At 51.7% G+C, this 14126-nt stretch overlaps 1 protein-coding gene across 6 annotated transcripts in view; it reads right to left on the bottom strand.

The window, feature by feature from the left end:
* Positions 1-14126, bottom strand: part of GASK1A (golgi associated kinase 1A) — a 50756-nt gene continuing 36630 nt past the window's right edge. For 2 of the 6 annotated variants that reach the window (XM_027584611.2, XM_027584612.2), the window contains exons 3-5: positions 2334-2456; positions 1097-1200; positions 1-485 (exon numbers count right to left, since the gene is read on the bottom strand). In XM_027584611.2, the coding sequence (XP_027440412.1) occupies positions 275-485; positions 1097-1200; positions 2334-2456 (438 nt within the window). In that variant the 3' untranslated portion in view covers positions 1-274. Of the gene's footprint in view, positions 1976-2333; positions 2457-3121; positions 3593-14126 lie in introns of those variants that run through there. The other 4 variants (XR_003518122.1, XR_003518123.1, XM_027584613.2 and 1 more) reach the window with 4 other exon arrangements.

The raw sequence follows: 14126 nt of genomic DNA, 5'->3' as shown, positions 1-14126 counted from the left end.
TAGAACATTGTTGAATATATTTATTGGTGGAAGGGAGTAAACAGCCAGAGCTGAAAAGGCAGAAAGGAGGGTGGTTAAGATGGAAAACCCACCACCCACCACCACCTTCACTGTCCCAAGAAGGTGGGACATCTGGGACATCCACGGTATCCTCTGGTTTCTTCTGGCTTTTCCCCTTTGTCTTCAAGTTGGGGGAAACCCAAGAGACTGTGGCCACCAGGATGGGTGCTCATCCAGTCAGCTGGTGCCGGGAGCGCCCCGCCAGCGAGGCAGCTCATGAGGCCTCCTCCCTGAAGAGTGTGAGGTTGTGCTTGCGGATGTGCTCCAGCAGCACCCGGCCTCGCCGCTCCAGGGTCCGGAGCACCCGCTTCAGTCCCTGTCTCCCGCCCTGACTCTCCCAGAACACGGGGTCCATCCGCAGGGACTTGAGCAGCATGTTCTGCAGACACCCTGAGGCAAGAACCTGCACGGCAGACTCGGGAAACCTGGAGGCAGGTCCCCCGGGCCCCAGGACAGAAGGGAAAAGCAAAAGTGATCTCAGAAAATGTCCGGGACGGGTGAAGCCAGATGGCCAGAAGTTGCATGGCCGGCAAGCCTGGCACAGTCGTCCTGCAGAGTGCCCGGGGCCCGCTTGCTGACTCGTTATCAGAGAACCCTCCCACCTACTCTGCTGCGGAAGCAGGCAGGGGACGGGGCTTCTGGAGGGGTCCCCCTTCCCACAGAGAAGCTGCGGGAATCAGCTTCTGCTATCTCAGGTGAAATGCCAGGAAGAGCCCTAAGAAGGCCAAGCCGCCTGCCCTGACTGAGCAGGGCAGGCAGGCTCCCCAGGCTGGCTCCTCCTCTGGGGCAAGGGAAGGGCTAGCCTTACCAGACCCTAGCAGGCTGCCGTGTTCTGCAGGGCCAGGAGGCCCTCTGGATATTGGGGGTGCCTGCTGGCTGCATTCCCCCAGCTCCCCACCTCCTCCCAGGGCTCAGATCCAGCAGCTTTTGTCTCAGGCTGCGGACTGCTCGGGAGCATGAGTCAAGGTCGCACAGTCTACAGCAGGGCTATCGGGCCTCAGTCTCCAAACCTCCATCCAATCCCGCTGACCCTCACCCAGCAATGCCCTCCAGCAGCCGGAAGTTCAGCTTGTCCTCACGATGCTGAAGGTTGCCGGCATTATCGATGTAGACCAGATGGGATGGATCACTGCTCCGGACCTCGGGGAAGAAGATGGCCAGGGACAGGGGTGGGGAAAGTTGCAGCCTAGCTGGCACCCACGGATTCTTTCAGGGTTAAGGGACTTGGCGGGGGGGGGGGGGGGCTGAGCTGACAGTCCCACGATGTGGTGTGGCTGGGAATGAGAGTCCGTGTCTTCTGCTCCCTACTCCCACCCCCGTGCACCCCATTCTTATATATTCTCCAGGATTCCATGGTATTTTCCCATAATTCTCTCCATCACCCTGGCTTAACTTATGAACTTTTGCCTCCAGGACCCTAGCTTTCCCTCTCTCTGTCTCTCCCCCCTACCCCATATCAGGGATCATCTATTTCTTGATGCCTACTGACTCCTCCCTCCAAAAACTGCTGTCCTAAGGGATCTGTGAAATGGCTGCCGCCCAGGGGTGAATGATAGATATAAAAGCCTTACCTCTCCCCAGGGTGACTGCCTTTTACCAGGGAAGAGGGGAGTGGGCTCTGAGGACAGGAGATGGAGATTTCCTACCACCCAGCGGCTTCACGAGGCAGCCCTGGCCTCCAGGCCGGTGTGGCCTACCTGACGCTCAGCCCGGGGCACCATGGTACCCTCCACAAGCAACTGGCCAGGAGAAGGCGTCGAGGACATTAGGGTCACTGGGGGAGAAGATACAGTAGCCCTTCCCGAGGGTGGCCCCTCGTCACTGTCTCTGATGTCCTCGGCTCGTCACTTCCCAGCCTGGGCTCTACTTTGCACAGCCCAGTGTCCCTCGGATCAGCACCAGCCCGTGGGCTATCCTATAGGAGGGAGCCCTGTCACTGCCACCGCCCAGCCCGGTCCAAGCCACAGTCCCCACGTTGGCTGGCAGGGTGGGGGCAGCTCCCCAGACACACAGATGTCACGCCTGCATCTGGGTGCCCTCGGGGTTCCCTGTAGACCTCTCAAGGGGACAGTGGAGTGGTCCCACCTCAACCACACTGGCAAAGCCCCACTGGGGTCAGTTTTATGTACGGTGGCTTCCTGGAAACATTATCCAGCCAAAGGCTCCTGCTGCTAAAAAGAGCAGGGCTGGGAACCGCCCGTGTCCCGTGATCTCTGCAACTCCGGCAGGAGGGCCGCAGTCTGGTGACAGGTGAGGGGTGACAGCGGACGTACCAGGATGTGGACCAGCCGCAGCTCGCTGGGGTTGCGGCATTTCTCTCGGAGCCTCTCTTCCACGCAGGGGTCCGACGGCTCGGGCTCGAAGCCACAGCAGGAGCGGTCTAGGCGGTCATGCACCTGCGAGGACACCCAGGCTGTGAGGGGTGCAGCTCCAGGCCTGCCTCCCCCAGGCCCAGCACTCGGGCGGCCTGGGCCCGGGCTGGGTGGGGGGCTCATGCTGGGGGCAGTCCTCCGTGGCTGTGGGTGCTGGTCAGCCCGTAGTGAGGGAGTTTCTGCCCTGCTCCTCCAGGCAGCTCACCCTGCACCCCTGGAGCTGCTGGCTCACGCCTCAGGCCAGCCTGGATTTCCACCGGTACCCACGGCTTCCCCTGTGGCCCTGCCCCGAACTCTGGCCTGAGGCCACTGGGCCTCCCAGTGCTGAGCATCTGTCTACGGCGGGGGGGGGGGGGGGGGGGGGGGGGATCCACACTGGACTCCATGCTTTCCTAAAGCAGCCAACGCTACAGCAAGGATTCCTCCCCTCTTGGGAACCGAACGTGCTTTAGTGACCCTCTAGATAGCTCTTCCAACCCTACAGCGAGGCCAGAGGCCAGACTCGAAGTCAGGGCGGGAGGAGGGCACTCCCCTCCTGGGCTCGGTTTCCACCGGAGGGGAATTCTCAAGCATGGTGTGGGGTCAATTCCGAGGAGCTCTGCCTCCCGCCCCCTCCATACACACATGTAGCTGACATACATGATATTTTAGAGGGTCACAGGGTTCTCATAATAATATATCCCACTCACCTGCTTCCAGTAGCTTTCTTGCGAAGGAAGGAGTTGCCGCCTGCAAGTCGGGAATTAAATAGAAACATGGATCCGCCCCAGCCCTGACCTATGTGAGGGGGCAGCAAGTGCAAAGAGATCCAGAACGGAGAGGCCTAAACACAGAAGTGGCAGAGTCCTCTGGGGTGGGAGAGGGAGGGTCTTGCCGTAGGGAGACAGGCAGGAGAGAGACAGGTGAAGGGGGAGGTGGTGTGGAAAAGGTTGGGATGTGCCAGGAAGTGGAGGAGAGATCGGGTGGGGTTGGGGGCGGCCAGCAGTGCCCCTCACGGGGTGGGCGAGCTGCAGGAGATGTACCCTTTTTCCTCGTAGGAAGGAAATTTGGTTCGATACGATACCTGGAGGAGTGCTAATGACAGATCTCACCAGATCTCCAGAGGTCTGGGTGTGGGAGGACTTGCTTTGCTTGGGACAAGAGGAAAAGTCCGTTTGTTGCTGTGGGAGGGGGAGGAGAGAGAGGAGAGGAAGAGGGGAGTGAAGCAGGGAGCAGCAGGAGGCTGAGGGGGTGAGATGGGCCCTCCGTGACCCCTCCATCCTCCAGCAGAAGCGGCCACCCTGGTGAAATGCTTGCTGGCCCCGGGGGAAGGGGCTGAGCTTTGCGTTCAGGTTTGGTGTGGGGCAAATCGAGGCATGTGAAGCAGCCGTCAGCTGCTTGGGATCTGCCCAAACCCTAGGAAGGGTTCCAGATCCTCCTGGGTTGGGAGACCCGGGGTTTGAGTCATCTTAAATCCCCAGGTGGTGTCAGGGTCACAGGAGAGGGGGGACTCAGGGACACCCCCCCACCCCCCAAGGATGATGAATCACACAGGTGCTAACTCTCAGGATGCAAAGGTAATTCACTTCCTGAAAAAGCCCGGTGTGTGGAAGACCCAGAATGGAGACCCAGACCCCACCATGGCAGAATGGCTAGTCTAATTTAGGAAGCCTGGGAACACCACTGGAGAGACAGGTGCCAGCCTGGGAATCTAGAAATCAGCTCCAGGTAACATACTGTGGTTAGGCCAACTGCCCAGGGAACAGAGGGCAGAGAGTCAGGGTGGAGGTGAGTGAGAGTCAGGGAGAGGGAAGCAGGAAGCCAGATGGCACCAAGCTGGTGATGAACCCCACAGAAAGAAAGGGTCTGCTTCCTCTCTCAGTCCTTGGGAACCTTCTGGGATTCTGCTCTACCGCACGGTTCAGCTCTGGCAGGATTTGGGGCCCCTCCCTCCCCCGTGGTGGTGGTGGTGAGGATGCAGAAAAGCCACAGGCTTACAGCAGCGATCATTTTCATCTGATTTTAAAGCAACAACTGTCTCTCAGGGATACATGATGTGGTATGATGAGAAATATATTTGGTCTCTGTGCCCTGATCCTGGCGCAGAGCTCCCCAAACCTTTGGACTTTCCTGAGTGATTCCTAATGAGCCCTTTGGTCCACATCTGTGTTATGCTAATGAGATGATGCAGGGCAGCCTAGAAAACTTCCAAATGGGGGCTGGGCACCAGAAAGACAAGGGAAGAGAGGATAGGAACTTTCAGCCCCGCCTTCCAACCTCCAGGGAGGGTAGGCGAGCTGGAGATTGGGTTATAAAAACTCAAACAATGAGATTTGGAGCCCTTCTGGGTTGGTGAACACATCCATGCGTCAGGAGGGTAGCGTATCCCAGCTCCACAGGGACGTAAGCTCCTGTGCTTGGGGCCCTTCTGGACCTCACCTGATATACCTCTTCACCAGGACATTCATTCGTATCCTTTATAATAAACCTGTAAATGTAAGTAAAGTGTTTTCCTGAGTTCTGTTGAGCCATTCTAGCAAATTATCCAACCTGAGGAGGGGGCTGTGAGAATTTATAGCCAGTTGGTCAGAAGTGTGCATAGCCCAGGACTTTTGACTGGTATCTGAAGTGGGACAGTGTTGTAGGACTGAGCCCCTTAACCTGTGTGGGATCTGACACTGACTCCAGGTAGACAGTGTCAGAACTGAATTGAACTGTGGGAAACCCAGTTGGTGGTGGAGAATTGGTGTCAAAACAAAACATTGCTAAGATGACCACCACCATGACCACTGCCATCCTCCCTAGCTCATTCACTCCTCACTGCAGCTATGCAAGGGAGACACTATGATCCCATTTTACACATGGGGACACTGACCCCAGACATACCCAAGGTCATACATGTAAAAGTAATACAGCTGGGATTCGAGCCACGATCTGTCTGGCTCGAAGGCCAGCTCTCTGTGTTATCCTGCCCTGCCTCCCCGAAGACCAGGAAAGGGGAGCCAGTTACAGAGGTCAAATGAGGTCTCCATCATTACTCTTCATGAGATTAATTAATTTGGTTTCACCCTTGCTAATTAAGGCTAGAGAAGAGCTTTCAAAACTATGAAGGAGGAAGGGGAAGAATGAGAAGACACAGAGCCCGTCATCCTCCATGACAACAATGCAGCAGCGGCCGTGGTGGTGTTTGGATGGTCCATGTCTCTCTTCTGTGGTCACTGTGGTGACCAACCAGAGCCAGCACCACCATCCTGCCTCCCTCTGCCCATTGGCACAGCCACCCTTCTCCACAAATGGGGCGAGGGGGACGATCTGTCACCTCCAGGATGCAGTACTCATTAAAGCCACCCCCCAGTCCACTCAGCCCAGCTCAGCGCTGGCCAAAGGTCTTGCTCCATTTCCATATCCCTTTGTAGGAGAACTCACATATGTTCTGAAGAAATACAAAATTGATCTCCTCCAACACAAACAAGAAAATATGCTTCAATCAACGTCACAAAACTAGACATCCAGGAATGAGAGTGTTCAACAGTCCCCCCAACTACTGTCTCAAAACACATTCTGTTTTGCAATAGTTCAACACGGAGAAGTTGCACGTCGGGCATAGACCAATCACCCCAAACAGGCTGAGGGCAATTCTGTGAGGCCACCTTAGGCAGTATTTCCAGGGGCGGTGGGCCAAAGACACCCACAGGCACTACTGAGACCAATGCACAAAGCCCAGAGGACCGGTCCAACTTGGCCAGGGTGGCAAAAAACCATCACCCCGTGCATGAAGTGAGCCCATTAACAAGACCCTGACGTGGACCATCACTGCTTTGGCTGCCTAGGCTTTGGATAACAACAGTCACAAGTAACAGAAAAACCTGATCAAAACGGCTTCAACCATAAGGAAAATTAAGATCCTCTGTGGCAGCAAGTCCCAAGATAGGGCAGGCCGGAGATTTAGCAGCTCCTTATTGTCATGGTAAGGACTCGGGTTTCTTTCTGCTCTCCACTCACCACTCACGATGTTAACATCCCAGAGTTGTCTCTAGAAGCCTGCAGGTGGCCGCTGTGGGTATGTTCAGGTCCAGAGAGAAGGAGAGGACTAATGAGAGAAATAGAGACAGAGAGACAGACAGAGGGGAAAGGAATCTCTCCTCTAAGCACCTTCCCTTTAGCCTGACTGGACCAATCAGGTCATACACATCCCTGGACCGGGCGTGGCCAGTGGAGGATGGCGATGCACTGATCCCTGGACCCAGGAATGGGCAGAAGGAGAATCAAATCAGGGCTCTGTGTGAAAGTCTACTTTAGCTGCAATGTCCTCACTCAGGCTACTAATAATAGCATTGACCAGGGCAGGGCTGAGGATAGAGACCTGCAGCTTGCCTCCAGAGACCTCCCAGTCTTCCAACTGGTCTTAAACCCACTTGAGGCTTGTATCATGCCCCCCTCCGCTATGTCCTAACTATACGACCTGAGGAAGTTATTTAACCTCTATACCCCTCAGTTTTCTCATCAACAAAGTGGGGCAGCGATACTCTCCGCCCGTGGGACCGCCCCGAGGCCCACATAGGGTAATGATACCTGTGAAGCAGGGAGTGGTTGTTGCAGAAGAGCCTTCTGTGGTGTCTGCCCTGGAAGCGACAGGCCCAAAGACCTCCAGGAATCTCAGGGGTTCCCCCACCCCCACACACACCAGGAAGCCCCAGCCTCACCCAGTGCTACAGGCCAGAGAACCAGAGTCTGAAATATGGGAAGTGTTACAGCAGGGTAGCCACGCTCTTCTTGTGGGTACACCTAGTTTCTGGACAGATACGTGCAACAGACACCACCTGCTGGGTTCTCTTTGGCCGGGAGAGTAAATGCCAGGGCAGTTCCGGCAAGATTGACACAGCAACTGCTCTGGATTTCATGTTATGCCTGACACCCAGCCAGCCATGCCCCCTTCCTCCTGCCAAACCCTTCCCGACCCCCCGTCTCCCGGCCATTCTGTGCAGATCTCAATTTGTAGCAGCATCTATTTCCAGAGGAAGCCACAAGGAATACTGGCCCATCCAATATTCCTGGCTTCTCAGACTCTATACCCATTTGAATGTTTAACAGGAAGGGTCTGGCCAGGCCCGGTGGCCAGTTTGATTATTTTGCCACACCGTCTGGTTATTTTTCTTCCACCGAAGAGAAATTCAATTTCAACAGCAGCAGGCTAGCAGCCAAACAAGACCAAGATTAAGTTTCATTCCCACATTCCTTCAGGATTTGATTTTCTCCCCGCTTTTTGAAAAAATGAGCAGTAACCAAGAAAAAATGATAGACCTTTGCAGTTTTGCTTTTCTGACCCACCCAGCAACGTTGCATGCTCATGATGTGGACTGAGGTTTTTGTTCACTTTTACTTAAGCCATTGTAAAGCCCACTCGGTGTTTTACACACAACAACCCGTTTACTCCCTCCCAGTAGCCAAGAGGTAAATACCATTATTATCCCCACTTCAAAGATGTGGAAACTGAGTCCCAGGGGCTTCCTTCCCGTATGCTGAAGATCCCACGGCAAGGAAGCAGTGGTGCCAAGACTCAAAGCCGAACAGTCCGGCTCTGACCGGTAAGTGGGACGGTGTGGCCGGCACGTGCTGTGTGGCACCAGAGCTTCCAAGTTCCCTGCTGGCAAAGATGCAGACATGGTTCGGTCTGGTCCCCAGCACCCTGCACTTGCTTAGCACAACCAGAGACTGAGTTGAGGTTTTTCTGAGTGAAAGAATGAGTGAATTGAGTGCGTGGCTGGCTGATAGCACGGGGACTGTGATCATTTAACCCTACCTCCCTGCCCAAGATGCCAACACCGGAAGTATCCAGGGGGAGGCCTGGCTTTGTGGCCCCCACACAGGACATCTGGATGAGATAAGACACTGCAGTCTGCCAAGGAGGGACAGCAGGTCCAGCTGTGGGAGAGGGGAGGTCTGGGGGGGAGCCAGCACAGGGTAGGAAGGGTGGCCAGAGTCCCCTCACTGACCCATCAGGCTCCTGGGCCAAGACAGGTTCCTCAGCCAGTGCCTGATCTGGGTCTGGTGGATTCCAGGAGGGCCGCTTGCTGTCCCTGGTGGCCCATACCCCCTGTTCAGGGACCTTCTCCCAAGCTGGGAGCAATCACAAGCCTGGGTCTTTCTGGGTGTTAAAGGGTGGCTCTTGGCAGGGCCGACTCCCTGCCTGGTGATCAGACTGCCACAGGGTGGCAGCATCTCTCTCCATAGAGGGCAAGGGTCTGGTCCCACCCTGACCCAACTGGCGGTTAAAGAATTCTCGAGGCTTCTTTGGGGAGGTCAGAGTTGGGGGGAAGTGGGTTAACGGGCACTGCTCCCACTTTCTTCTGAGGACTCACCTTGGAGTGTTCCCCATGGGTCCTGATAAAGGGCGATCTTCCTGGAGGCTTTGGGGAGGAACATCTGGACGCTGCATCTGCCCGAAGCCTGGGCCCAGAAGCTGTGGCGCCAGCTTAGGATGCGGCTGAATAGACTGGCTAATGGGCTTTGAGGAGATGCACTGAGAAGAACTAGATCTTATCTAAAAACACATCTGTAGATCGGTCTAAAATTTTAACATCAACACAAAAACCACAGCCATGAAAAGATAAATTCACCACAGCAAAAACGTTTCCAACCGAGAAAGCTAGGCTGAGTCACCGTTAGAACACCTTCCACAAGAGTCCCCACATACTACATTAGAGGGGAAATACTGCGACTTCTTCCGTGGATACTTGAAAGGAATTTGATAAAATTTTGCATCCATTCCTGACAATAGAAATTCTTAATACAGCAAGAATAATGAATAGTTCCTCATTATATCTTCCGTCAAAAACTGGTATGACATTTAATTGTGAAGCAGCAGAAACTGTCCCAAATCTGTAGCAACAACTCGTGTCCCTCAGCCCATTAATATTTCCCATTGCCTTGGAGCAGTCAGCAAATGTAATGAGGTGAGAAGCAATGAGAAGACCAAGTGCATTCATTACAGATGAAATGCTGGTGTACTTGGAAAACCCAGAGGATAAACTGAGCAACTGTTAGAAGCAATACAAAGTTATTGTGTGGCCAGTAACCACATTAATACACAGAAATAATAGCCTTCATGCAGACTGGGGGCTACTGGACAGAACATATATTGGAAGAAAAGATCCCATTTTCAATGGCCACAGGAATATGAGCTGGACCCGGGCACTTGGAGGCCTCTTGCCCCCTCCCTGATCCTTGGAATGTGGGTTCCGCTTGCCTTTCCCGCTCCCAGAGGCTGTTCCAAGGACACAGCCTGGAGATGGTGATGTGGTGTTGAGAACATCTGCACAGTATACATGACTGAACCCAGTTAAGGCCTCTATATAAACTTCTAAGTTTGGAAGGTGGGTGCAGAGATCCACTGTCCTGCGGCTGCCCAAGACAAGCCTCGTATATAAGTTCTCTTTGTTTATTAAACCTACCTCCTACCAACCTGGAGTGGTCTGCCTCTTTCTTTGGTCTCTCACTGCCCTCCCCTTATGGTGGCCAGTTTCAGATTACACCTGAGGAGATCCAGAGTGGGTTGTGAACCAACAATATCCGATTCTTGGCTAGAATGACTTCATATTTTAGGATGTAAATTCTCTCTATAGTCCACACAAATTTAATTTGATCCCAATTAAAATCCCAAAAGGACTTGGGAAGGAGAAGGAGTGACAAGCTGACTCTAAATTTCTTGTGAGAATAGTATGCAAGACTATCAGGAAAATTCTAAGAAAGAGCAATGAGGAAGACCCAGCCCTACTGGTTATCAACATAAAATATAAAGCACAGCAATTAAAACTGTGATTCTGGCATATAAATAGGCAAAACCTTTACTGGGACAGAAAAGAGTCCAGAAATAGACCTACATACATATGGAAACTGGCTATATGGTAAAGGCAACATTTCAGCTTGGGGAAAAGGTTGATTATTCAACAAATGTGTTGAGACATGTGGGTTGCCATCTGAAAAAAAAAAAAATCGTTGTTTTGCATCTTATCTCTTGCTCCAAAACACCTTCCAGATGGATCAAAGATAGATGAAAACATATGGGAGATTTTTAAAAATAACCTTGAAGTGAGGATGGCCTTTTAAAACGTATACTAACCTAGAAGTCATAAAAGAAAAGCTTGATAATTTTAACAACATAACATTTTTTAAATTTCTGCATAGCAGAAAAACTATAAACAAAGTTTAATGACAACCAAACCTGAAATATTACAATACAGTCAAACGAAAAACTAATTGCCTTCACCTATAAAAAGCTCTTGAAATCATTAAGAAAAAGACCAACAACCTAAAAGGAAATGAGCAAAGACTATGGACAAAGAATAAACAAGTTAAAAAAATCTGAACCAGAGACAGGACTAGGGTGGTGCTGAAGAAACAGGGAGGTGCTCACTGTCCAAGTCATGCAGGACAGGCGCTAAACCTCCTTAAAATGTCTGCACCTTGGGCTCATAAATTTGTTTTCTATTGCTGCATTGCAAACGACCAGTGGCTTAGTGGCTTCAAAGAACCCACTTATTATGTCACAGTTTCTGTGGGTCAGGAGTCCATCATATTTTCCCCGGTTCTCCACTCAGGGTCTCACCAGGTTGAACTCCAGGTGTTGGCCAGGGGCCACGTCTCATTGTAAGTCAGGGTCATCCCCTAAGCTCCTGCAGGTTGTTGGCAGAAACCATTCCTTGTGGTTGTATGACTAGGTCCCGGGGGATCTCAGGGTCCTCCTAGAGACCTCCCCTTCCACCAGGTAGTTCATAGCATGGCTGTTTGCTTTCTGAAGCCAGCAGGAAATTCTTTAGATACTTCATTTCTTTTGAAAGACTCTCCTGATTAGGTCAGACCCACCCAGGATAATCTTCCCTTTGATCAACTTAAAGTTAAATGATTGGTAACCTAATCACTGGAGTACTAGTCCATCATATTCACAGGTCTCACTCATACTCAAGGGCAGGGGTTAATTCCAGCAGGGTGGGAACTGTGGGGATCATCTTAGAAGTCTGTTCCTCATACCTCACCCTGATCAAGGTCCTGCTTTAACATATGTGTAAAGATACTCAATGTCACCCTTTAATCACCCTTGTCCGGGCATGTGTTTCATCCTCCATAGTTAGCTGCACCATCTGTGAAATGGGGAGGAACACAGCTCCCATCTCGTAGGCCTGTTGTAGGACTTAAATGAGTTCGTGTGTGTGTCTTGGGTCAGACATTGCCGGACAGGTGTAGGCACTTCATAACTGTCTCTGGTTGGAAGCCTGAAAGGTCGGCAGTGATGACAGATCTGAGATCCTCTCTAACTGACAGAACACCTGATGTCCCAGGAAGACTAAACCAGAGGAGATACACCTGAATTGAAGCCATATATTTGGACTCAAAACAAGGAACGTATGCAGGATCACAAATAACTGAGAACAGGCTTCTTGCGAAGGAAATGGGCCAGTCCCACCCACAAGAGACTCAATAAATACTTTTTCTAGGGCCAGTTAAGTACAGCAAAGAGGGCAAGAGCATGCGCTCTGTGGCCAGACTGCACTGGATGAAACAAGGCTGTGACTGTGGGCAAGTTCCTTAGCTCTTTTTAAACCTCAGTTTCCCCACCTGTAGAATGAAGCTAAGAATATTTTCTTCCTCCAAGGGCTGTTAGGCATTAACATTTGCAAAGTGCTGAAACAGCGGTGAAGGACATTGTCATCTGTCCTGGAAGTGTAAGTTAATTGATAGCCAGAATGCAGGAGCAGGGCAAATGTTTTCTACCTCTATGATTCTATTCTGGACCCTATAAGAAAGGCCTATAGAAAGCCTTGGGATTCTTTTCAGTTGAGAGGAAGAAGTGGTGGTCGAGAAAGCAAAACACAGCAACATCTGGACAGGATATCATACAGAGACCCTGGAAGTTCATTCATTGCTCATACATTCATTCATTCATTCAACAAGTGCTTATCTAGGACTGAACCAAGAGCTTGGCTCTGTGCTAGGTGCTGAGGATGTGGTGATGAACAAAACAGAGACGTACGATAAATACATAATAAAATATCATAGACTGTGCTGGGAATCAGAAAGGGACTAAACAGGATGCCATGAAAGAGAAAGAGAATAACAATGAGGGGTGGTCAGGAGAGCTAAAGCCTGGGGAGGAGGAGTCAGAAGCAAGTCCAAGCAAGAGGCCCTGCACTGGAAGGAGCCGGGTGTGTTTAGAAACTGACCAAGGCCAGGTGCCAAGAGATGGGGCTAGGGACAGATCCCTGAAGGTCTTAAAAGAACATGGGCCCAAAAAAAAAAAAAAAAAAAAGGAACATGGGCCCTTGAAGAACCTGATATTGAGGGCACCGGGAAGGCCTTACCTTATTTTAATGGGGAAGTGTGACATGATCTGATTTATGATCATAGAAGTATGCACTCTGTGTCTGAAGAGTTCTGTATGACCTTCAGAGCTCACCCTCCAACTTCCAGCTGCTATATGGCTTTGTCTGGGGGCTTTCCAAATTCCAGGGGATCCATTCCTCCAGGAGCAGCCCTCAACCAAAGATTGATGGGATATTTGGCTACAAAATAGGCTAATTCTGAGCATGTATTTAATACCTTTTCTCAGAAATTTTCCTATGGAACTAAGCCCCAGTCAGCCACGTGGTGACCTGCCTTGATATCATGCCCTTTATTGGCTGCCTGCCCCCCATCTCACTTCCCACCTCCCTTCAGCTGTCTCCTGAGATCGTCCCCCAGATAAACAACCTCGCCGGAATCCCGGACTCAGGGTCTGCCTGGGGAAGTCTTCCGTAAGGAGACTGGATTGGAGGGGACAAAAGTGGAGGCAGGGAGACACATCAGGAGGCTGTTGTGTTAGTCCAGGTAAGAAAAGATGATGACCTGGACCAAGATGGTGGCAGGTGAGGCTTCCTGGGATCTCGACTCTTAGGGATGTGAAGGCCCTTCACAAGCAGAAGTTGCAGAAAGACTTTCATGAGCCAACATTACCAGCTCCCAGTCCGTCTGAATTCTCCACATCTCACCCACCATCTAGCCAGTCACACACCCTCTAAGAGGAAGCACAGTATGAGAAAAGAAGCCCCTTTAAAAGAGAAAAAATAGCAACGTGCCCAACCCCTAGCACTTCCTGCCCTCACTCTGGCGTCTAGGTCGAAGGCCCCTTTGGGTCCCAGGCACAACTCCTCTCAGGTTGGATTTGGCTTACAGTGAATGTGATGGTCATTAGCTCTTCCTGACCATGGCTTGGCTGTGCCATCATCACCGTCCCAAGAGGAGAGGGACTTTCTACCTTTTACCGGAGTGAATGCAACTCTGGTTGCAGGCGGCCGCCGACATTGAGCAGAGTGTTGTGAGCCCCGCTCAACAAACACACATACACACTCACCTACCCATTTCGTCCACCTGAGTAGAACCAGCTTCTCACTGATCTATTCAGAAGTGGTGGACCCTCTCTTGGTCCTACTTCTTCCTATGACGCAGCCTAGATTGGGTGGGATGGTACCTACTCACAATTAGTACTTTATCTTTTCGTAGAGAAACCAGTTTATTAACCGAGAGCACCGTCCTGGTCCTACTGGCTCTTGACTTAATTCATTAGGAGTTGCAGATGCCGTTAGTATCCCACGCCTACTCCCCTGGCACCCACTATTCCTGTACATACCAATGGCTTTCCACGGCAAGTGCTGCAGGTCTCTGCCTTAGCCCCTCTCTGGCTGA

This window comes from Zalophus californianus, chromosome 1 (genome assembly GCF_009762305.2).
Source record: "Zalophus californianus isolate mZalCal1 chromosome 1, mZalCal1.pri.v2, whole genome shotgun sequence".
In the NCBI taxonomy this organism is placed as follows: domain Eukaryota; kingdom Metazoa; phylum Chordata; class Mammalia; order Carnivora; family Otariidae; genus Zalophus; species Zalophus californianus.
This window is presented reverse-complemented; position numbering and strand designations above follow the sequence as displayed.